The sequence below is a fragment of the Candoia aspera genome, chromosome 9 (genome assembly GCF_035149785.1).
Source record: "Candoia aspera isolate rCanAsp1 chromosome 9, rCanAsp1.hap2, whole genome shotgun sequence".
NCBI lineage: Eukaryota > Metazoa > Chordata > Lepidosauria > Squamata > Boidae > Candoia > Candoia aspera.
Window position 1 is genome coordinate 18,568,283 of NC_086161.1, and position 25,504 is coordinate 18,593,786.

The 25,504-nt window shown below is 41.9% G+C and overlaps 1 protein-coding gene across 1 annotated transcript in view; it reads left to right on the forward strand.

The window, feature by feature from the left end:
* Nucleotides 1-25,009, forward strand: part of LOXL2 (lysyl oxidase like 2) — a 60,795-nt gene extending 35,786 nt beyond the window's left edge. Inside the window, exons 5-13 of the mRNA XM_063311588.1 lie at nt 1,734-1,917; nt 5,972-6,123; nt 8,684-8,851; nt 15,092-15,254; nt 15,663-15,906; nt 19,790-19,905; nt 20,691-20,827; nt 22,357-22,468; nt 24,678-25,009. Coding sequence (XP_063167658.1) covers nt 1,734-1,917; nt 5,972-6,123; nt 8,684-8,851; nt 15,092-15,254; nt 15,663-15,906; nt 19,790-19,905; nt 20,691-20,827; nt 22,357-22,468; nt 24,678-24,745 — 1,344 coding nt within the window. The 3' untranslated portion in view covers nt 24,746-25,009. The remainder of the gene's footprint in view (nt 1-1,733; nt 1,918-5,971; nt 6,124-8,683; nt 8,852-15,091; nt 15,255-15,662; nt 15,907-19,789; nt 19,906-20,690; nt 20,828-22,356; nt 22,469-24,677) is intronic.
* Nucleotides 25,010-25,504: the final 495 nt, after the last annotated feature.

The window sequence follows — 25,504 nt, forward strand, 5'->3', positions numbered from 1 at the left end:
TTATCTATCTATCTATCTATCTATCTATCTATCTATCTATCTATCTATCTATCTATCATCTATCTTTCTATCTATCACTTAAATCAGTGAAGAATGTTCTCAACCCCTGGAGCTTACTGCAGAATGTTCAAAAAAAGTTGAAGAGCACTGAACCTTCCCTTAGCATGTACAAAGATCAATTTTAGACCCATATCTGGGTTCATTAAAGCACACAACCTGATATCCTTCAGGTGGTTCAGAGTTCCTACCGTTCCTTGCTGTTGGTCATGTTGGCTAGGAGTAATGGGACTTACTCCAAAATATCAAGAGGGCATGAAATTGTCCATTCCTGCATCAGAATCCAAATATTTAACCAGTACAGTATACAGATTATAGAGGTAGGGCTGGAATTGGTTTCAAATCCTTTACAGCCAAAAGTTCAATATATGCTTTATGGCAGGAATGTTCTATCAGCAGGACCCCAGAGACTGGACATGGTCCCTTTAATGAGACCCAATTAAGTAACTTTGCAGAAAGCAATCATATTAACTGTGTTTAATTAAATTGAATTTCAATTAAATTCACATGTTTTTGGAGTGCAGCTTCATGGGAAAAATGAGAGAGGCCCTTGGGTCAGAAAAGATGAGCAGCTGGGGCTAATACCATTGCTTACATGGTGCTATGCTGGAGAAGAGGGGGATCAGTGCTAGCCTACTCAATGAGAGGCCCATTTTTCAGTAACAGAATGCAGACTTTGCCCCAAGGAGTCCCAGATTCGGTCTCTGGAAATTCCAGCTAATAGGAGCAGAAAACATGGTAGCGTTTATACCTGGGACACTGGAGATTTTAATCTTTAGACAGAAAATTAAAATGAACAAATAGCCTCAAACAAAGCAGTACCATGTTCCAGACTCCACATTTGCAACTTTGAGCTTTTGGAAGGAACCCCTACATACAAATGCAGATAGATAATAACATTAATATTATAGAATATACAGCATTACAATCAACTTCATTACACTGAAATAGATCAGAAATGGTTTGCAAAACGAAACTACCACACGCATGCCTCCTCTTTACAATTAACTGAAATCATATATTGAAAACTATTGTGGGACTTTCTGGGTAGTTTAACAAACAGTGCAGGTTGTGGCAGTACCTAGACAATCTTGGCTGAACTCATAAAAAATAAGCAGGTCAGACCTGGGGTGTCCTTGGATGGGAGACCAGGGGGAAATGCCAAGGCTGAAAACTAGACTGGGAAAGCAGTGGCAATGGAAAATAGCAATCGTTTCCATATTATTGCTTAAAAAAATCCCCCACATGGCTGCGTCTGTGTAATCCCAGGAGTCATGCTCAAAACAAGAGAGTCTTTACAATGAAAAAGAAAATCTTATATATGAATGATATTATCACTGCGGTAGCATCCATCAGATCATACCACTGCTGAATAAAATAAGGTAAGAAATTAGTTCTTGGGTTGAAATGTTTGTCCAAAAAGTAAACAATGCAAATTGCTGCATTGCCACGAATACACTCATGGTCAAACAAAAAAGTAGACAGCATCTTCTATCTGAAAGAGTTCATTGCTGCAGCATGGAATCTTCTCCCATATGCCTTATTTCTTAACATGCCATCTTGACTTATGCCAAAAGGTGCATATATGTGATTGAGTTGACTTAAAAACAAACAAACAAAAAATTGCCTCTGACAATTACATCGCTAAGTAATAAAGGTTTACTGTTCTCTTTTAGCACCTTCTGGTGAGGCTAAAGGGTGGAGCCCAGATTGGAGAAGGTCGCCTTGAAGTGTTGATGAATGGCGAATGGGGAACCATTTGTGATGACGAGTGGAACCTACGTTCAGCCAATGTCGTATGCCGAGAAATGGGCTTTGGAACAGCCAAGGAAGCTATTCTGGGTGCAAGACTTGGACAAGGTAAGTTTGCTTAAAGTTAAGGAGTTATTAGAAAGGATGAAGGAGCAATGAACACGGGGAGACCAAGAGCTGAGCCCATGCTTTTTATGTAGAAAATCCCACAATCCAATCATTAGCATCTTCAGGTTCAGCTGATAGGTTAGACAAGCTGTCTAACACTTGGGAAAGCTGCTATTATTCAGTGACAGTATGTCAGCCCTCCCAGGTAGGCCAGACAGGAAACACAACCAGATGAGCTAATTCTACTTTATTGTAAGGCTACATTAACAGAATCTAGCAAAGTACAAATATCCTGCCCTCCCTATTTACCACCTGAGTAATTAGGGTGGGTCCTTCCTAAGTTTCTTTCTCTGGCTGTTACTCCAGAGTTGTGGGCTCCTTTCTCCTTTACCCAATCATTCCCTAGGCAGCATCTCTTCCCTCCGTCTTCCAAGATCACCCTCATATTCCATCACACAGTATGACATCATCCAAAGGATACTACGTCACATCATCCTTTGAATGATGTCATCGTGTCACTAATGATGTCTTGAGATAGTAATAGGTGGAATCAGGGTTTCTGGGCAGATTGAGTTTTTTTTTAATTGTGCAAAGCCTTTTCAAAAGGTTGTGCATTTTTACTGTTTTCTAGCAAAGATGGACAGGATATTCTGCCAGCCATTTCCCCCACTATTTTCAACAGTGTGCTTACTGGACCTGCTGGAGACTGCATACAACCCATAGTTCTCCACACTTGAGTTAAAGCCAATGGTAGCCATACTGAAGCACATTGTGAAGTCATAGAGATGAACAGTCTGACCTGCTGGGGGCCATCTTCCTTTAAATAGTACCATAATCCAGACTCATATCTAGGTTCAATTACCAATATTTCTTAAGGGATCCTTAAAGGAGTGTGCAGTGTGAGAAATACGGCACATTTTGATAGGATCCCTGTTGATAAACATTTGGCCAGCCCATGTCAGAAAAATAGCTCTGACTTATTACCTGAATGGGAGATGGTCAGGAAATCTCAGGTCTATCGATATCCTGGAAGAAGACAATGGCAAACTAGTTTCATACCATGCCAAGAAAACTGCACAGGTGTATCCACAAAGTTCCTGGGAATCAAGCTTAGCTTTAAGAGTTTTGATACAAGTTGTGCATTACAACCTATAGGTTCCTTTAAGGCAGCAGTGGGCAATCTTTTAGTAACCAAAGACTATACCAAACATTTGCTGCAAAATGGGTAGAGCCACATCACACCTGTACAAGGGGATGAGTTTGGGGGAAAGTTTTTTTTTTCTCTTAAGTACAATCTGTCTACAGTATTTTAGGACTTGCATTAGAGCTTTCATCTGTTTGCCACATTACAATGGTAGGAAATTGTGTCTTCAAATTTAGAGGCAATTTGAAAGCTATGGAAGGGGGACTTTTGGGGAGCGGGCCCCCTGTCTCTCTGGGATCCAGGACGCACATCCCTGCTAGGAATGAATGCCAACCATTCTTTTGCTCAACCTGTTAAGCATATGACTGTTTCCTTTAATATTACATTGCAATGTACTTTAAGGCAAAATGTGGCTTATTAAGAGAGAAAAATAATATTCTATACAATCAAAAATCTGGGATTTAAGTTTCTTAATGCTGGCAATGGTAGCATCTAAGAAATGCTTTGTGCCTCAGAGAGGTAGGGAATCCATGGCCAAGCCAAAAACAACACTATAAAACCCAAGTAAAAAGTGAAGTAACTCCAAAACGGTGTGGTTTGGAGAAAGAAAGGGAAAATAATTTACAAGTATGAGACACACTGCAGCTCTCTGGAATCTTAAAAATGTGAACTTGCCAGCCAAACTGCACACAGAGGGCTCTGATATGTATTTAATTGTGGTAACAGCACTAGCATCACATGAAAATAAGTCCCTGCAACGTGATGGGGCTTGAGCAGGTTCCCACATTACCCAGATAGAAGCTAGACATTTTGAAAGACAGCTTCAGTTTTGTTGCGTTTTCTTTATTGAAAATTGGAGACTACCAAGAAAAACGACTAGTATTTCCCTGAAGTATATTAATAAAACAGAAGGTACCACCTCCAGCAAAAGGTGTTAGCATTATTTTCTGTCTGCTTTAGAAAAAAAAGTATTGCTTGAGAAAATGCAGACTACTGCTTAATGAGAACAGCAACAAAAGTGACTTTTTCCATCTAAACTTGGTTGTTGAAATTTGGGAGAACCATGAATGGTCTTTCCGTTTAATAAAATACAAGTCTGTGCAAGCACACAGAATACTGGTAGTCCTCACTTAACAACCATTTGTATAGTGATGGTTCAGACTTACAACGGTGCTGGAAAAACCAGCTTATGACTAGTCCTCACACTTACAAGTGTCACAGCATCCCCTCAGTCATGTGATCACAATTTGGGCGCTTGGCAAACGGTTCGCATTTATGACCATTGCAGCGTCCCATGGTCATGTAATCACCATTTTCGACCTTCCCAGCTGGCTTCTGACAAGCAAAATCAATGGGGAACAGGTTTTGAAATATACTCCCTTAAGATTTGTGCTTGGCCCCCACTCTCTCAGTGTCTAGAAAATCTGTAAAGACACATCTCATTTACTAGTAATAGTTAAATGATTTTAGGACCTACTGGATTATTAGCTTTTAATCTGCTTTTTTAATTTTTTAGATTCTGTATTTGACTTTTGTTTTGTTTTGTTTTGTTTTGTTTTGTTTTTTTTCACCTGCCTTGAGTACCTGCTGGTATAGAAAAGCAGGGTATAAAAGACAGACGGCATCTTTTGACTGTTGACAGCAGCACTGTCTATCTGCTAGCACCCTAAGACTCCAATTCCATACGTACCTTTTGAACAGTGGGAGTATTTAATAAATATGCATAATATCAGACTTACTAGGGAAAGGGCACAGATATTTGTTTGTGTATTTATTTATGTAATTATAGGCTGTCTCGCTCCATCCCAACCTTGGGCAGTGTTCAGCATGAAACAATTAAAAGAATATAATACAAAACGATACGAAACAAATGTGTGGGAAAACAATACCAATTCTACTAGACCAACATCCCACAGAGGTCCATTATTCATTCTAGCCCAAGACTTGTGAGAAGAGCTGGATTTTAAGAGCTATTTGAATGGGGTCCAGGTAGGGGTCATATGAATCTCTGGAGGGGCATAATTAGATCACAGAGTTCTTGCATTTCAATAGAGAAGCATAAACCATTCTACAGGACATAATATTTTTTGTAATTTTGTAATGCCGTGGCCTCCATTAAAGCTCAAAGATTTCTTGTAAATCCTTTTATACCCCTCCGTTTCCTTGCAAAAGTAAAACTAATGTAGAAATCTTCAAATAGCCCACGTTTATTTGAGACCTTTTGTCTTTCTCTTGCCCTGCAAAAGAATTATTTTTATCCCTGAAATGTCAGACTTGTGGGATGCCAGTGGCAAACACTGTCAAAAAATGCCAGTTATATATTTTGCTCCCAATTCTCCAGATGAAATTTATGAAATGATGGAGAAATGGAAAATTGGCCTTCATTCTGTTTCTAACAATTAAAAGAAATAAAGAAAAAATTACTGGAAACAATATCCCAAAGAATAAAAACAAAACCAATGGCAGAGAGGCTTTACTAAAGCCCTTGATAGTTTTAACTCAGAGGTCCCCTGGACCTCTATCTGGATTTCGGAGGGATCTGGGGAGTTGAGATGTCCAGTCTATGAATTATTACACACTTTCCCTATGTGGTGTTCTCCAGATGGAGTGAAGCTGTTAGGACAGGACTCTGGGGGAAAATACCAGGGTTCTGTTGAGCTGAATGAAAAGGAGGGAGGAAACAAGAGTGGCTTACAACATGTTAAGAAAATGAAGTCATATGCTTTACCCTATGAAAGGGGGATCGTAAGATCTGTACACTTCCTAATTGGACAACTATGCAGATGTGTTGCGTTGAACTGCTGTGGTCCCCAGATTGGGGTAGTCTGAAGCAGAACATATGAAATACCAACTTTCCTCATCTGATGTATTGTGGAAAAGTGACCTTGTGAGCGTTCCTCTCTTCTTAAGGCATAGGCCCCATCCATCTCAACGAAGTGGACTGCACAGGGTTTGAAAAGTCTATTACGGACTGCAAATTCAGCAAGGAGATCAGGAGCTGCACCCATGAAGAAGATGCTGGTGTGAGATGCAACATTCCAGCCATGGGTTTCCAAAACCAGGTGAGAAGAGTCAGGATCTCCTGTAACGGGAGAATGCTTTTCTTTTTTGTGTAGAATGCACTGTGCACTTCATCTTAAGAGCTGGAACACTGAAACAAAACCATCCTTTCTTACTACTTTTCCTTAAGCTCCAGATCAAGAAACCAGCAAAGATACAACCTCTTCTACTTTGGAGGTTATTGGGTAACATTGGGCCAGCCACTATCTCTAAGACCAAGCTACCTCACATTGTTGTTAGTGCAGGGACATAATGAGGAGAGACCCACAGAGAAAAGTTAAATGCTATAGTAGTCGTGGTAAGTAGAAGTAGTAATACCACCTCTTCCTCAGGACCAGTCTTAACATTAGACAGAGCAAAGGGGCTGTCTCTGGTGTTTTGGTGTAACCTGTTTTTATATCTTGGTAGCACGGTCACTGCTTGTGAGAAACTACTGATGTCAGCTACCAACCTATGGTATAAAATTCAACTTTCAGCACAAACAGATGTTAGAGGACCAGAAACACCAGCAGGCGCCTCAAATAGCTGCTGTGGCCTGAAAAGGGTCATGTGAATCAGACTGTTGGTTACTTCTTAAAATGTTTACTGAATTTGGGTTTTGAACAGGAGGAGTTTTTCCTCAACCCTCCAGACTGAGGTCATCTTCAGACTGCTGGCTCAGGGTCCATCCTGGCAGGCAGTTCAGTGAATTTGTAAGATTTACATCCCAGGATTTGGCCAAACTCCACAGGTTCCATTCACTTTAACATCTGTGTTCTTTTAAAACCAATGAGCGCAATACGATTTGAGAAACATCCTAGCCTTTCTCCAAATAGTTTGCTCCATAATTTCTACTAAGCCTCTTGCTAATGGTGGCATTAAATCAATTACTCCATCTTAATTATCAGTTTGAATTTATGCTCAGGCAATACTTCATGTCGGGATTAGCTTTAGAAAGAGACTGTGCAACCTCTGATTTGAGGCCCTCAACCCCAAGAGATTCTTTTGCCAACCTGATGCCTTCCTGATGGTTTGCACTACAGTGCACATCATGTCCTGGCACCTTGGAGATGATGTGAGTTATAGTTCAATACATCAGAAGAGCATCAGGTCAGAGTAGAGTTCTTCTAGACTGAATTCATTTTGGGTTGTCTTTTCTTTTCAGTCCATGACCACATGAAGATTATACTACTCACTTTTTCCTGAAGTTGCTTCTACCTTACTCTGCCGCTGTTCTACCCAGTGGACCACCTTCAGCCCTGCCTTCCTCTATTAAATGTTCCATCTAGGAAGGCTGCTTTAATTTTGCTGCTTGTTTTCACGTAGGCTGTTCTTTTAGATAATTTTGAATTCCTATTAATATTTAGCAAAAATGAGTTCAGATAAATTAACCGCTCCCTCCTTTTCTCAATTTGCAGAGCACTGCCACTTAAACCTTTTTGGACAAACACAACACGTCAAAATCAACACAGAAGTAGAATTCTAAAGATTTATTTTCCCCTTTCTTCTCCATATAAAAATTATCAGAGAATTACATTTTAAAAAACCTACATATAGGTCTGTGAATGTTTTAAATTAGCAAAACAGCAGCTTTCATATGTAAACATCATGCACAATGGTCAAGAACTGGTAGAAAGCAAGAATGTGAATGTAAAGATTGCTTTAAAATAATGAGTTCCCATTCCCCCAGACAAAATTGTTCATGTCTCAATACTCTTCATTAGTATGATCTTCACAGGTTCCTGGCAAAACCTGTGAACAATCAAATCAAGCACAGCCCATTATACCCTGCATAAAGTTGGATAGCCTATATATAAAAGTTATTTTGGAGTTCTGGATTTCCGAGAATAAGAGGAGATATGCTGATGTTATGATAGGTTGCCATACATCATTGATTATTTAAGGTCATCTTGATGGACATAGGAGTAGAAGGTTAGAGTAGTGTAACTTCTTCTGGTAGGAATTATGGGGATTGATTTATAAGGAATTATTTGAGCCAAGATCTTGCTGAGAACTCGGACTAATAGTCTGAAAATAACTGATGAGCGCCAGGTTGGGGAAGGCTACAATATAAATTGAACATCAGATATTATGATCCAAGTGCTAACGAGATGTTTCCCGCTAAATCAAAAGTACCAGGGACTATATTCATTATTATTTAGGGACCTGGGGCTCTTTCTTTTCTTCTATATGAATATTTTTTTCTCCTGGACATGAAACATGGCTTTTGATATCATTGTGATCATGCTGATGGGAGATGTGGTTGGGCAGCAGTTCAAAACTTTGGGGTAGGGTGAGCTACGTCAATATTCTTTTTTCATGCAATTCCGTTTTTTAAATGAATGGAGTTTAAACAATCTAAGTTATGTCCAAGTCGGCTGGAGGCAATCCACTTTCAAAAGCCAGCCAGATAATTTTAATAAAGTGACTTGCTAAACACTGACCTTGTTACACGTCTCATTTCCCCAGCTAGCTTTCTATGTCCTCCATGAGCAGAAAATGCAACATTCTTTCTCCTTTGTGGAATGAAATTGGAGCGTGACAATAACCATGACTTTCATAGCTGTCAATTATCCTCCGCAGATACGCTTGAGTGGTGGCCGCACACCCTATGAAGGCCGCGTGGAAGTTCTCCGGCAGTATAATGGCACGTTCATATGGGGGTCAGTCTGCAGTAACAACTGGGGTATGCCAGAAGCCATGGTGGTTTGTCGCCAGTTGGACCTTGGCTACGCTAACCATGCTTTCCAGGTATAGTAACTTCTTAATTCCATGGGGAACAAACAAATGTTCAGTGGTATTCATTGCAGACTTCAAAGTTCTTATTGAAAGACATATTCTTGAGCTTTTCAGGCCAGGAGTTACTGAATCCCAACTTACTACATACAAATTCCTTGTTTACTTTTCATCATATAGGACTTTCTTCTGCATCTGTCTTTCTGCTTCCCTCTGCTTTGGCCTCCCTTCTCCATATCCCCATATTTTTGCATTATCTACTTCCTTTCTTCCCTTCCTGCCTCCTTTAAAAAAATATGAAGGAAAGATAAAATAGTCATTTGTGGCCTTATTTTTAACCACATTAAATTGGTCAGTAACTTGGGGCTATCAGCTCATGACAGCAAAGGGAAATCTTTTTACAGCCCAGAACAACCAGGAGCTACACTTCCCAGTCAAAGATCAGTAACATGAGGAGGATGAATTATGCCTCCATTTATGCTCCATGGAGCATCAATATTTATTTTAGCAACACCAAAGCACATAAGCACAAGAACTGCCTTGGGAGACCAGATCAAAGGCCCATTAGGTCTCATGTTTTATTAGTGGACACTGAGATACTTCAAACAAAGGATGATGGTGATAGCCTATTTAGATCATTGGTCCCCATCACCTGGTATTTGAAGGTTCCATTTCACCATGTTTTAGAGATACATTAAAAAAAATTATACTGTGTCGGACCAAAGGGTTCCATCCTGACATTACTGAACTCCTGGGCGGCACATAATTTTGGCTCAAGAGCCCTCCTTTCAGCTACAGAAACTCACTGGGCGAAGTAAATACCCATATAAGCTACACTGAGTTCCTGAAGAAAAGGTGGGACATAAATCTAATAAATAAATGGTACATCCATATTTTGCCTTTCCTCTGGAACTCTCAAGCTGTGCATGAACATTTCCCTTAATTTTAAGTTAGCACTGAATTGTAATTTTTGATGTGACAGAAAGAAGAAATATTAAAGACATGTGAAAACGTGTGTGATTTGAATTACTTTTCAATTCAATTAATTTAGTCTTAGCAATGGATCCATTACTCTGGGGGCCCATTTCAAGCCACATGTCATCTTGATCTAAAAAACATCCATCTCTCTGTTAAGCCAAGCAGTTGTGGCTGGAACCACATAGCATAGTAGCTTTGCAGCAAGAAGGGGAGTGAACTTACAGATCAAAGGCCCCAGAAGGATATTTAAGATGGCGCCATTTTCAACCATTGAAAAATGGACCACCCGTATTTCAGAGGGTGTAGTTAGATGCAGTGGTGCTCTGGGTTAAACCGCCAAGCTGCTGAGCTTGCCGATCAGAAGGTTGGAGGTTCGAATCCGCGTGACGGGGTGAGCTCCCGTTGTTAGTCCCAGCTCCTGCCAACCTAGCAGTTTGAAAACATGCAAATGTGAGTAGATTAATAGGTACTGCTTCGGCGGGCAGGTAATGGCGTTCCGTTTAGCCATGCCGGCCACATGACCATGGAAGTGTCTACGGACAAACGCCGGCTCTTCGGCTTTGAAGCGGAGATGAGCACCGCCCCCTAGAGTCGGACACGACTGGACTTAATGTCAAGGGAAACCTTTACCCTTTACCTAGTTAGAATGAAGATAGTAGACATGGTAGAAATTAAGCTGTAAGGCAAGCCATATAGAACTTGACACAAATTGGTTAAGAGACAATGCTCCCTCTGGAACAGCAATTTTGCTAGGAGTCCCATCCCTGCTGAGTTTACTGTGATCGGTTTTGATGTATGATATGGACCTCACTAATATATCACAGTTACAGCCCCCTCTTTTCCTAAGCTAATTCTTTTGCATAAGTTAAAGATCAAAGAAGAAAAGGAGATGGCACTGCTGCCTGGTAAAGTGTGAAGAGGACAAGCAACGTGAGACAGGATTAGGAGGGGAGACGCAGAAAAGGAAAGAGGTAGGAGGTGATTGCACTGAAATTCATGTCCCCGCTCCAAAAACAAATATTTTACCCAGGGCCTCTCAACCTTGGAAGAGAGAGCTTCTGTGTCTGTCTGAAATAACCACTTTGAGAATCACCTCCAGAAAGGCAAACAGCAAGCCAGATTATTTAGTAGTGAATAGATCTCACCCTTAGCGGGGCTCCATTTCAAAGGATAATTTAGAGCCCTCTTCTTCTATTTATCTCCTCACATGTAAGTTCCCCATCCTGTCACTTCATACGTAGGTAGGTAGGTTGGTAGATAGATAGGTAGGGGGAGTAGTTGATGAATAAATTTGTGGCAGGGAAGGGAGAGTGCATAAGTTTCGTGGGGAATAGTATCTCTGCAGAAAGTGGTGGGGAAATGTGTTCTTTGATGAGGACCTCAGTGCTCCACCTATGACTTGTTGCAACAAGCTTCATTTCCTCCTTCAACCTTTCCCCAGGAAATAGGTTGGGCCAAACCCACAAGCCAAAAGGGAAGGGCAGTGAAGGGAACTCATGCTGTTGCCTATTACAAATTCAGCTTAGCTGAAAACTGCCACCTCAGAGCTCTGGTTTATTTTCTTGAACTGCAGCCAGTTTTTGGTTCAGGAGGTGAGGACTACTATGTCCGCCGAATGCCCCCCTTTCCAATCTCTCTACAGTGTTGACATTAGCAGCCCTTATGCTGTTTGAGGGGAGGCACTTCCCTGTGCTGGATCTGCTCACACTGGGAACAGAAGTCCTTGTGTTTGCTCCAAGCTGCACCCTTGGTGAAGCATACAGCCCCTCTGTATATGTGGAACAGGCTTAACCTGTGGATATTTGCATTCAGAGAAGCCGTTGTTAATGAGGTTGCGCCAGTGTGTTGTGACCGACAGAGGGTATATCCTGTTTGCTCCCCCCTTAGCAGCATTTTCTTGAGGGGGAATATGAAGAAGACTTCCAAACACTGGACAGTCATTGCTAATCTGTTTTTCTTGCATTATTCTTATATAGAATCTGATTATAGTGGAGTATTGACATATTCAGGGTCCCACTGGCATCACCGAACTGTTTCCAAGATGAGCTGTTTTACTAGATTCTTTATCTTTATACCTTCCAAAGCAGGCATCTTCATTCTCCATTCTGTTTCCATGATGAAAGTTTATGGCCATGGTGTTAAAAGTGCAGTGTGGTTATGGAGCTGGTGTTCAATCACACTCTGAGATGCATAAATCTAGCAAGAGATTATTTAATGGGTAACAGCACTATAATGGCAGTAATTCTGTCTCAAAACAGATTAAGCAGATAGATTAATAATTGAGCTGTGTTGCCCTGAGAACTGGAGCTTGGACATAACACACTTCAGCCAATCTCAAATCAACGCCCTTTGCAATAAATTGATTTGTCAAGAGACTGGATAGAGAAAGGAAGGTGCTAAGATGGCTGCACTGATTTCAAGAATCGCCTGTATGACTTCTCAGTTTCCAGAGTATTTGATGGAGCTAATCCAGTCCCCAATAGGTCCCTCTTCTGCAGCTAGTCCAGAACAATGTTGCTTCTCCAGATCTGAGGTGATCTTCCTGTTGATGCTTGAGTAGTTCTCCAGCATTAAAGATCTGTTGTGTAAATGCCTAGGCTGGCTATTCAGTAGCAAATGCTGATGTGGTCAGTCCTCTGCCCAGGGCAAGACAGCTGTTGATGGAAAAGGCATTCATTCACAGTAGACAGGATCTTTGGCTCCTGCATGACTGGGGGGGGGGGGGGGGGGAGGAGGAGAGACTGTCAAGAAGTTTGATTTGCTGTTTATTGAGTAGTTATGTATTTTCTGGGAAAGGTGCCAGGCCTCAATTGCTCTGTGAGCTCAGGAAAATGGCATTCCAATTTGCTCATAACTCAGTTAATTTCTTCTCATTAAAGGCCAGCATGGATTGGGAGGGGGGGCAGAAAAACAGGTGATCCAAGTGCTAACGAGATGTTTCCCATTAGATCAAAAGTGCACAACCCATAGGATTGTTTGAAGGCTCCTCCAAAGCTGCCCTTGAATTTTGACCACATGCTTGGTGTGCTACCAAATTCAGCAGCAAGCAAGAAGCAAAGGGGGAGTGGATCCATTTCGCCTCTCTCCAGATACAAACCAAGGGCTGCGTAGAAGCAGGATAAGGACTACAGTGTGTCCCACCTCACTTTCCTCTGTACCACCATCTGGAGTCCTTTACTGCCTGACCTTAATAATTTCTGCTAGCAAAGCTGGTTTGGAATGGTGGGTCATCTTTCACTCCCAATCATTGACTGCTCTATTGATCAGATCTGGAGGCAAGGAACTTAAGCAGCTATTAGTAGACCTGTTGGGCTGGCAGAAGGTTCCGCCTTTTTCTTGGAAATATGAAGTCTAACACATGTGTTACATGGCCCATCCTTATGTTGGGTTCCCACTTATTGTCACAGCAAATGAAGTGAGGGAAGAGCAGAGTATGAGAGCATCTGCCATTGCTCTGCATTTAAGTGAGATGGGGAGAGTCAAGTCTGTGTCTTTTTGATTGATTGATTGATTGATCAATTTATTTCATTTAATACCACCAACATAAAACTCATGGCAGCTTCCACTTCTGAAGAAGTGGATTTATACTTCTTACATCCTGGATTTCTTTTAAGTTGGGTTGAATTTTGCATAAAGTGTGTATTGTGAATGCATGAGCAAGATATGGAAGGCATTTACAGGCTATATTATTGAGCAACTTTCCATACAATTGAATTGATGATATCAGTTCACTTGAGCTAAACAACTTGTTATGGCCCTTTAGCTGATGGCAAAGGCTTCCTGGCTGCCAAAGGTTATTCCAAAGATGAACCAAAAGCCATGTTGACCTCCAATCCTCTCCAGCCAGTGATATGTTGATAATTTGAAGTAAACAACAGTGTGGAACATGGGCAAATAGTTCTTTTAATGGGTCAAATTATTAATGACATGAGAATGTTTTAATGAGGTTTTTTCTGGCCCCATCTACCTTTGGAAATCTGACCTCTGAGCCTGAAAAGCCAAGTGCATCCCTCCACCACAAATGTTTTGTATCCCTAATCCAAATATTGGACTATTCCAGCTCGAATCTTGGGGAACATATTACAACTTTCTAGATGTTGGCCTCGTGGTTCTCATGAACCTTTATCAGTTCGTCAATCAGCCATTACAGTTGCTGGGATAGTTTATTGATGGAAAACAACTACCAGCCGGAGGGAAGGTTTTGACAATACAGGCAGTCCTCAATTTACCACCACAACAGGGATTGGAAAATTTGTCATTAAGTGGTACGATCATTAAGCGAGGTATCATGTGACTGCACCAGATTTTACGACATTTTTTGTGGTGGTCGTTAAGTGAATCACACCGTTCCCCACTGATTTTGCTTGTCGGAAGCTGACTGTGAAGGTTGCAAATGGTGATCACATGACCCTGGGACGCTGCAACCATCATAAATACATGCCGATTACCAAGCACCTGAATTTTGATCGCGTGACTTTGGAGACACTGCGACAGTTGAAACTGCAAGGACCAGTCATAAGTCACTTTTTTCAGCGCTGTCATAAATATGAATGGTCACTAAATGAATGGTCGTAAATCAAGGACTACCTGTATCCCGTATTGTGAGTGCTTTTATATTTGCCCACAATGTGCTACTGAGTCAGTTGCTCATGTTTTTACTCTACTGCCCCCTTTATGATGATTGGCATGCAGCCTTTATATATCTACTTTTTACTGGCTGTGCTGTTTGGCCAGAACCTGGAAATTGTTCACTTTTACTTTCAGACCTTTCATTGAAGATTTCCAGGAACATTGCCAAGTTCTGCTCAATCATTATTGCCACTAGGAGGTTTGAGGCTTAGCTTTTATTTTAGAGGGTTGTATGGAGAATTTCAACTCTGCTAGAACATTTTCTTCATTTTCCTTTATTTTATTACTTCTTTATCTTGCTTATATTTGTGCTATTTCTATTCATATTTTTGGTCTTTGACCATACATCATTAAAGGAAGGAAGGAATTGCCTGCTCCGAAGTATTCAGGGAGCCTGTATTTGAATTACATTTGAATTTGAACCCTGGCCTTCAAATCAGGAATTCTCCTAAGCTATCTGGCGTGCATGCTGAAAAAAAATAGTGGGCCTGCCAGGCAATGAGTTGGTCATGAGGCCCCCAGGCTGGAATCCACAGAACTAAAATCCAGCAATTCCGGAGATTACTAAAGTGGGGAAGGTGGTTTAAAATATATTATATTACAAAGCATCTATACTCAATCGCCTTCCTTTTTTTGGTATTTCTTTAGGAGACCTGGTACTGGTATGGAGACACTGGGGCAAACAACGTGGTCATGAGTGGGGTGAAATGCTCTGGGACAGAGATGGCCTTGTTCCACTGCCATCACGATATCACTGTGTCCTGTCCCAAGGGAGGTGGACACCATGCAGCCGGCATTTCCTGTGCAGAAAGTAAGCTATTCGGCTTCCTTTGCTCAAAATCTAGACAAATCAAAATAGATTTGTTCTGAAGAGCTGGGCTTTGAAATTAAGTATGCCTTTTCATTTTAAATGGCTCAGCATTCGGTGTTACTCTGTGCTTTTCGTCTTTAGCTCCGTTCATTCCTGCTTGTTGGCTCCTGCAGTGTGGTGTCCATTTTAATTATCTGCATTTGGCAGTTTTGTTATTGGTTTTTTTTTTCTTTGCTTTTATTTCTCTCTACAAACATTTGCTTTATGCACTTGCTTTAAATATAACTTAGGACGCACACTGGTCTTGGGAAACCTTCCATTTTTTAAAGCAGCCTACAAATCCTTCCGAGGAAATAAGCCGAGGATAAAAGCAAAGTCTTACTCTCCGTTGACGGGTCTTGTCTGCAGCTGCAGCTGATCTCGTCCTCAACGCCAAGGAAGTGGAGTACACCTCGTACCTGGAGGATCGCCCGATGCACGTGCTGCAGTGCGCCATGGAGGAGAATTGCCTGGCCTCCTCAGCGGTCAATACCTTGGTGACCAGCGGCTACAGGAGACTCTTCCGCTTCTCCTCCCAGATCCATAATAATGGGCAGGCTGACTTCCGCCCCAAAACTGGCCGCCATGCTTGGATCTGGCACGAATGCCACAGGCAAGTCTTGCTTTACACCTCCACCTTTGCAGTTACCCCAAAGGAGGAAAAAAGTGAAAACCAATGAATGCTGACACATGCAGGGGCACCACATGACCTGCAGGAAAGGCTTCTTAGCCCAGGTAAAATGCTGGTGGCCCTTGGCCATTGGTTCAAAGTCAAACTCATGAGCATATCCCTGGCTTGTTCACATCTCATGCAAAGCCATCATTTAAGTAATTGTGATTTATCAAATAAACCACAGTTGGGTTTGCCCCGGTCCCTAAGCAAATTGGGTTACGCCTTAGCACGGGGGAATCCTGTCATTTTGTTCTGTATGAATCTATGCAGCCATTTTCAATGAAGCCAGATTTTGGGTCCATCTCACTCTGTTGACTCCAAACTGGCAGATCCTTTCCAAAACCACTGAGCTGATTCCAAGCCTTGCCATGCAAGATATATCAAAGAGGAGACAGCAGTGGCTGAATCTGGAATGTACCATCTGGGGAAGAGTCTATGGAATGATAGTTGCCTATGAGCACCTCAGGCAAGCTGGTAGCACCAGTTTATCAAGCCCTCTTGGACCAGCAAACCTGGCTGGTTGCCCTCTTGTTCTGGCCTCTTTCTACTTAACCTCACAATGTCGCTTCCTATCATGGCCAGTTTCCTTCCTGGCATTTCCGAAAAGCTCAAATTAAGTGAGGCGGCTACAACTCATCAGTCAGTTGAAACCAGTTTGTTTATAGAGAGGAATACAAGCTCAATTCCTCTACAGTATTTCTGGTCTATAAACAGTATAAGATAAACACCTCTCTGAGCAGGCAGACATATTTTAGGAACATAGTCAGTCCTACAGTTTGCATTTATGTTTTACTTTTTCACGTTGGAAATAGCTCAAGTGTCCAACTTCAAAGTAAATAGTTTGGATGTCTTAAGAGCCCTCCATATTTTCCATTCCCAGACTGGAATTCTATTCATGATATGGAATGGGTGGGTAGCAGGGTGCCACTTAAAGGCTGGTAAAGAGAAATCAAAGAATGTGTGGCAAAAGAAAATTATTATAGCAACTCTGGGTCAGTTTTTTAAAAAAGGGTTCCTTAAAAAAAATGCTTTCCGCATATGCAAGTAGAATAACTAGATGGGTGTATTAGGAGTCTCTACCTGATACTGAATCCCAGGTGTTTAATGTTGCTCTGTGGTTTATTTTCTCAGGTGCAAAGGCGCTAACTAACTCTACTTTGCAGTCCCTTAGTTTCCCATAGCTTAAACCAGGACATGCCTGTTTTCTGGATCTGAACTCTGGTTTTGCATGAGCAAGTCTGCCGCTCACAGTCTGTGGGCACTGATCCTGGGTGCTGCACAAATTAAAAACTAAAAGCCCTTGCAGGATGCAAGAGTTTCTGTCAACATCTTGACAGAAAAGCTTATTACATTTCACCTGATGCTTATGATCCCACCCTTGTGGGCATAAATTCCATGCTGACCAGAAAGGTTCAGTGTTCATACAGTACTTCTGTTCTTGGGGAGGAACTATAGCTCAGTGGTAAAGTCCCACATTCAGCTGATGTTCTCTCAATTTAGAAGATTCAGGTATCAGGTGAGGGGGGAAATTATTTTCTTCCTGGGTCCCTGGAAAGTGATGTCAAGTCAGAGAGGAGGTAGTGTCCTGGACAAATAGGCTAACAATATGAGAGAGCTTCCTATGTCTTAATACCTGCAACCCTTCAATCTGTGAAACCAACTCAGATTTGTGCAAGTTGCCAGCAATGTAACACTCAAAGATGGTCACCACCCAAAGCACCCATCACCCTCTAGATGCTGTCTATAAACTCTGCCCCCCAACTAGGGACAAACTATTTTGAAAAACAAAATTTAAAGGACTGCCAACTTGCAAGACTGCCAAATCTTGTAAAATGTTGGGATGGTTTCACCTCATGAGGTTTCAGGAAAGAACATCAAAATCTTGTTGGATTTCAGTCCAGCATTTCCTGCCAAGTTAGAGTGGGTTTTTTTCAGTTGCTTAGTTGTTTTCTTAGTTTCTGACTGATTTATTTGAAGAACCTGGTAATCCCAGTCGTGCAAAGGAACTTGATTCAGTCTCAGTCATCTCAGCACAAGAGGAGTGGACAGTGTTCATTTCTTTCCTTAAATATTTCTGTGCCATTCCATAATGAAAGTTCTCTGGGGCATATATTATAGAATTAGTCTTTGACCCATAATCATAATGTACAACACACATAGCAGAAATATAGCAGAAATATATAAACATAGCAGAAGTATAAGTAAACAAATCCTAATGCTTACCGTAGAGATCATACAAATCTCAGCAATGCCCTAAAAGCTTTGGAAAACAAAACAAACAAAAGTATTGTCTTCTGCAAAAAGAGTACAAGATAGATTGTAGGGAAGATTGTAGATCTGGGAAGAGATGCCATGGCCTTATAACCATCTGCTAAATCTCACTTGGGATAGGGGTACTTTGATGAAAACAAGACCAGGCAGGGCTAAATAGGAGCAGATGGTTCTTCAAGTTGTCTACCCCCAAACTATTATTTAAAAGTTTTAAAGCTTAACTAACACTTTGAATTAGGCCTCCCACAAAGTGAAGAACTGTGGTAGGATGATCTCCATGGAGGTGAGCTCATTGCTTAGTTTGATAAAGGCATTGTGGGGCACTATGGCACTGCTGGATTAAGTTGGTTGCCGAATTGTGAGTTGAGCTTTAGGAAAAGCACATCCATTCCTGAGTAGGTCAACTGCAACTGTAGCAGGCACTAACCTTTGTGAAAACTGAGACTTGATTTATTGGCTCTTATCAATTCTATTGCTTATGCATTAATTTAGAAGAACTGTGTCTCCTGGGTTTAATGGGAGAAAGAGCTGTAACTACTGTATGTTAAGGTTCTCGACCCAATCTCTTTATGATCTTGCCCATCAGGCCAAAAAGTCAGACTCATTTGTCTGGGATCTTCTAATGCAGTGTTTCCCAACTGTGGCAACTTTAAGATGTGTGCACTTCAACTCCCAGAATTCCCCAGCCAGCATTCTGGGGGTTGAAGTCCACACATCTTAAAGTTGCCACAGTTGAGAAACACTGTTCTAATGTATGATCCTCTTAGTTCTTTATTTAGAACACTCAGAGGATGACAGGAGTGGACTTGAGGCTATCCGATGTCACATGAATTCAATTGCATTATTGTTTGGAACAAAATAACAGGATTCCCCAGAAATGGATTCCATATGTTATTTTTTTCCTGCTTCCACGCTAATGTCACAAAACTGGAATTTGCTTGGTAAATAGCCACAGTGGGGAGATATTCTCATCTAAATGAAAAGCACTGATAGTTAACCAAAGTTTGGGTGAGCAGTGGATAGGGCTTCAGCTAGGCTAATAAATATAGTCCTTTAGGAAAAAGGTATTCCCTGTATGAGAACCAGTTTGGTGTGGTGGTTAAGGCACTGGGCTAGAACCTGGGAGATGGTGAGTTCTAGTCCTGCCTTAGGCACAAAGCCAGCTGGGTAACCTTGGGCCAGTCACTCTCTCTCAGCCCTATGAAGGAGGCAATGGCAAACCACTTCCAAAAAACCTCACCAAGAAAACTGCAGGGACTTGTCCGGGCAGTCTCTGAGAATCAGACATGATTGAACGGGTTAAAAAAAAAATCTCTGCATCCATACCTGGTTGAGGAGATACCACAATCATGATAAACTGCCATTCTGGCATGTTTAAAGCAACCAACAACCAGATATGGTACAGCCAATAAAGGGCTACAATTATATAAAGATAATGGCTGGATTCACTAGCCATAACCATGGTTTCCTGACACAAGGGGCTGAGTTTACGCAAGTTATTAAATCTTCATTTACAACCTTCAGAAATTTGCTTTCCTTCTGGCTTCTACAGGCATTACCACAGCATGGAAGTGTTTGCGCATTACGATCTGCTGGATAGCAACTGGACTCAAGTTGCTGAAGGCCATAAGGCCAGCTTTTGCCTGGAGGATAGCGACTGTATAGATGGTACATATGTTTCTAATGTAATTACAGTGCACTAACACTATGTCAGTGATTCCTAATACTTTGAACTAGCACTCCTTAATCCCCAGCTGTTTTCCCTCTTATAGCCAGTACAGAAAATATATTGATGGCTGAGACTCCATGGGGAATCAAATGGAGAAGCCACCTTCCACCATCCACCATCCATTAGAGGCTTAGAATTCTGGAAATATTCCACCTTATCCAGAAGTCAGGTTGAAGAATGCCTTGAGGGCCCAGGGCATTCCTTGGAATAAATCTTTGAAAATGGTACTTTTCCCTCCACTCATTCCTGTGGATATAGGAAACTGCCTTATGTTAAATCAGAAGAGTGGCCAGTCTGGCTTAGTATATCTTGATTGAGTTTAGCAACATCTAAGGCTTTACCCTACAAGTTCCTTCTTTGGTTGGAGATGTACCCAAAAACATCTCCTTCCAAGTCAACTGCCATCATGTTGCCTCTCTTTGGAGATGCACATGGAATAGAATACTTAATTACATGATGTGCTTCTTCCATTAGGAAAAAAAAATCAAAAGGACATTACAGGACATTCCCATAACTTTTAAAAAATGGGGGTCATCAGTCCTTGCACAGAGGTGTGTTTCCAGCTGCACAGCCCACACTTCTGTTGGTGTGCTCATCTGGAAGCACATCCAAAGCCCACTTCCCTTATTGCTATTTAGCTAAAACACAATCATCCCTTCCAATGTTGTAACCAGAGTCTTCTTGTAAAATGTTGACACTACTTTTGTACTGACTTCCTTCTTAGCTGTTCAGAAGCAGTATGAGTGTGCAAATTTTGGGGAGCAAGGGATCTCTGTTGGATGCTATGATGTGTATCAGCACAATATTGATTGCCAGTGGATTGATATTACAGATCTCAAACAAGGAGACTACATCTTCCGGGTAAGCTGTGATTCCACAAGTGAATGGTAGCCACAGGCCCTGTTTACAGAGTACACGCAACCCAGCCTCTCCCTTTGCCAGCCAGTTGACCACCTTAATATGCCAGAAGTATATCATCAGAATAGTGGGGCCTGTTCTGTGCCGGTCAATTTTACAAGCCTCCTAGCCACCACGAAGGAGGCTGAGCTGTAATATCCTTGCCCGGTTTCGGCTTTGTCATGCCCACAGGAGGGGAAAAAGCTTATGTGACATGATCTGAATGGATTTCACTTTGGAAAGCTCAGGAGCTGTTAGCCCTTTAAGGTAGTCCAGACAAGAAGCACAGCTATGATTACTAGGTCTATCTCTATTGGAAGGTTCCATTAACAGAGTCTTGCAAGACTGAAAGTCTTTCTCCCCTCCTCTCCTTTTACTCTGGAAAACTAGGGAGGGTCCCTTCTGAAACGCTTCCCATGGCCTCCCTCCTTCCGCAGGCTGAGATAGCTTTTTGCATGATGGTTGTCTAGTCTGTGCCTCTTCCTCCTGTCTCCCAAGGTCATTCCCACCATTACAGGAGCCCGTATCCATCCCCATATAGTTATGCTCCACTGGCGCTTACTCGTAACTGCAAAGGGAATGAAAAATAAGAACAGTGGAAATGACTTTCTTGCAGAAGCCCCATTTTCCCAGGGCCCCTCTTGAACCTTGCCTTGATCCCAGAATCCTGATCACCCAGTCAGCTGTTCAGGAGGAGTTAATTTAATCAGGTCTGTTTGAGGCTAGAGGCAAGCCTCTAAGGTAAAAATGACTGAGTCAATTAACCCATTTCTCTTGTATTCTATGACACCCTAACCATGTCCCCACTAGGCAAAGAAGCCACAGCCTTCCTAAAATGCAAAAATAAGAGGAGCTGAGACAGCTACCTGCAACAATCTGTTGTTCTCCAGGCTGTGTAGGCTGGGAATTCTCAAAACTATCTGACATTATCTGGAGAGTACGAGGGTAGGGATGGGTGGAACAAAGCTTTTTCTGGATTACTGCAATTCAACTGCAAGTTTGGGGGGAAATGCATTTTTCAAAATCCTTTCTCATGTAGAAAAATGTATCATGGATATATTGCTCTTCCACTGCCCATCGTTAGGATTTCCTGTAGGAATCTTGCAATGAGATAGGTGACCCAGGGGTAGGGGGGAGACCCATAATTTTACTTGCATAACTAAGCATAATTTGAACAGGTCTGAAGTCTAAATCTGTAGCTTTGATCTTACATAAACATTGCTCCTAAGGAAGATCTCTCAGGCTGTTTTAGTGCAATTGCAGCATCACTTTGCGCTGGAAAGGAAGTGGTGTCTGCTGGGGGGGAGTTCAAGATGGTGGTTGCACAATCGAAACTTCCCTTTGTTATGTACGATGTGTAAAAAGAGAAGGGGCTTCAATTGCATGATCCCAGCTACCTTTTCTTTTCTTTTTACACCCCAGCCCCCCCCCTCAAATCAGGAGTATATCTTCAATTAGATCTCAGTAGAATTGCTTTATCTATCTTTTCCCAGATCATTGTTAATCCAAACTTTGAAGTTGCAGAGTCTGATTATTCCAACAATGTTATGATATGCAAGTTCAGGTATGGATTTCAACGCGTGTGGGTGTACAACTGCCATATAGGTGAGTTTGGCTTCTACTTTTTTTTTAACAAGTACTTGCAGAGATCGGCTTGTATCAATAAGATAATTGTCAGCCCTTCAAGGTAGGCCAGGTCAGGAAATAGACTTCACTAAGACTATTGGAACTCTACTTTACAGTTGCAGGGCATAACAACAGAATCTTGAAAGCCGAACAAACTTTCTCCCCTCTCTTGTACCAAAGAGAATCAAGGCAGAGCAGTCTTGAGTTTCTTTCTCACCCCTACCTCTCTCTCTCAAGGCTATGCTGGTGTTTATGGCACTGCCCTTGGGTTCCCCCTTCCAGGCTATCTCTGTAGTTCTCTACAATAATCGAATAGTTTGTGTCCAGAAAGTGTAAGAAAAAGATTCTCATCTTGTGTTTTTACTTAAATATTCCACTTATTTCACTGTTTATTTGTTAAATTGTGATAGTTTTGTGATCGAATTAGAAATCTGTTTCTGAAACTCCCATGTAGAAGCTCATCCTGGAATCCTGCAGGTTCCTTTGCAGAGGCTACTGGAATAAATTTCCAGGATCCACAGCACGTCTCTAAGACATCAGAACTCCCAAACATCAGCCAGGACAAAATTCTCCTGTTTTGAAGGCAAAGTTAAAAATGAGCTTTATCTGGAGGTTTCCACTGCTTTTAACTGGAAACCCAGGTGGTCTTTTCCTGTTTTCAGCTTGTGTTTTCCATCCAACTGACATAAATTTCCAGGTGTAGCACTATCCCCCTTCTTTAAATTTGCAAATAAACAGAACTGCCACATTTCAGTAACACAAAACATCCAGTTTTACAATCTGTAAAAATCTGTGCAACAGTCTCTCCTCCCCCTGCCACCCCCAACCTGTACAGGACGTTATTGCAGGACTTCAACTGAAATCAGTGGGCTTCCCTTTGGAACTCATTCACTGAATTTTCTACTTGTTTTTACAACGAAAACGCATGGCCATACTGAGGCCAGGAAGAAATTTTTCTTTGTTAAGGGCCACATAATCTTGATTGGTCCCCTGTGCTGACCCTTTGGGGGGACGCCGCTTTTGCGACGTTTTCTTGGCAGACTATAGCGGGGTGGTTTGCCATTGCCTTCCCCAGTCATCACTTTCCCCAGTAAGCTGGGTACTTGTTTTACAGACCTCGGAAGGATGGAAGGCTGAGTTGACTTCCGCTGGGATCGAACTCGGGTCGTGGGGAGAGTTTCGGTTGCAATATTGCCGCCTGCCACTCTGCACCACACGAGGTTCTTTTAATCTTGATTACAAGCATTCAAAGTCATCACTGCAGAAGCAGGCAGATTTTGAAATGAAGTTGGCTGAGGCCTCTGATGGCATCAGTCTTCCTTCAACAATAGTACTTCCCTTTGCTGAGATGACCAAACTGACTTCTTTGATTAGAGAAAGGTCATTATTGGCATTCATCAATGACTAGAAACCCCTTATGGACCTTTTGCGTAAGAAAGAAAATGATTTTGTGACTTATGGTTTTGATGATTAGAAAGAATAAGTTATACAAGTAGTCCTCACTTAACAACCATTCGTTTAGTGATGGTTCAGACTTAAGATGGTGCTGGAAAAATCGACTTATGAACAGTCCTCACACTTACGACCATCACAGTGTCCCTGCAGTCACGTGATCACAATTTGTGCACTTGGCAGCTAGTTCACATTTATGTCTCTTGCAGCATCCTGTGGTCATGTGATCACCATTTTCAACCTTCCCAGCCAGCTTCTGGCAAGCAAAATCAATGGGGAACTACGTGATTCACTTAATGACTGCACGGTTCACTTAATACCTGCGGTGATTCACTTAACAACCAAAATTCTGGCCCCAATTGTTGTTAAGCAAGGAGTACCTGTAGACAGAACAGAATCATAATGTAATCTTGGAGAGAAAGGCTTGGTTAGAATTGTGTGTATAACTGCTGAAAGGAAGATCAGAAGCCACATCCATCCATCCATCCATCTTCATGTTTTCTGTTCCTTTTCTTTTTCTTTTTTTCTATCTTTTCTCTCTGTTGTTTCTTCTTTCTTTTTTTCATTTTCTTCAGTATATATTTTTTTCTTTCTTTGAATGTAGTTCTTGTGCTCTATGTAAAAATCTTTTAATTAATATAAACTATTTTTAGAAAAACAGTAATTCTTGCCTTTAGGAGATGGGTATCCCAACTGACAGTAACATTAGATTCTTCTCTTTCCTCCCTTCTCACAGCCAACTCTTACAACGAACCAGAACAGCCAGAATACTTCAGTGGACTCATAAACAATCAGGTGTCTTAACTTGAGCCCCCCTGTTTAAGAAAGGAAGGGCTTTCCCCGTGATTTCCCTAACCACTGCTCGGAAAACTGAACTATCAAGCAGCTGACCATGAACCTTCACGTTAGCTCTGTAAGTTATTTTTCAAGGGTGTTACTCCAAGCCTATTTTGCAACGTGTAGCAGAAGAAGACACAACGGCAGACTCACACCGTTCCAACAGAAGGAAGGTTTTGCACTAGCTGTATGACTTGGCTTCCCTCCGCGTACTTCACCAATTGCAGACTCTCATGCCCCCTTGGTCCACTGCAGTGTACGAAGAGGGCTACAGCTGCCCGTCTGCAGAGCCGCAACTGGGGGGGCAACCGGGGCACGTGCTGTGGGGGGCACCAAAATGGGTGCGGAATCCATGTTTGCCCCGGGTGACACAGACCCTAGTTGCGGCCCTGCCTGTCTGACAACTCAGTAAGGATGTTTGATGTTTGCTCAGAGTGATATTTTCAGGCGACTTCTTTTTCAGCCTTGGTCGTTTCTCTCGCAGACGTTTGAAAATCCGACTCTGTGCCACTGATGGGGAGGTTTCTGCTCTCTGCTCGTGACCCATGGAACACTCCCGTTTCCTGGAATGTCACATGGCTCCGTCTTGGCATGCTCACTTCTCCAAGAGAACTGGTGACATTTGGTTTTGAAAAAAGGTGGAACTATCATTGGGGGAGGACTGTATTCATCATACCTTTCATCTTGGTTTTTAAAACCACTACACTGTGAATTTTTCAAAACACA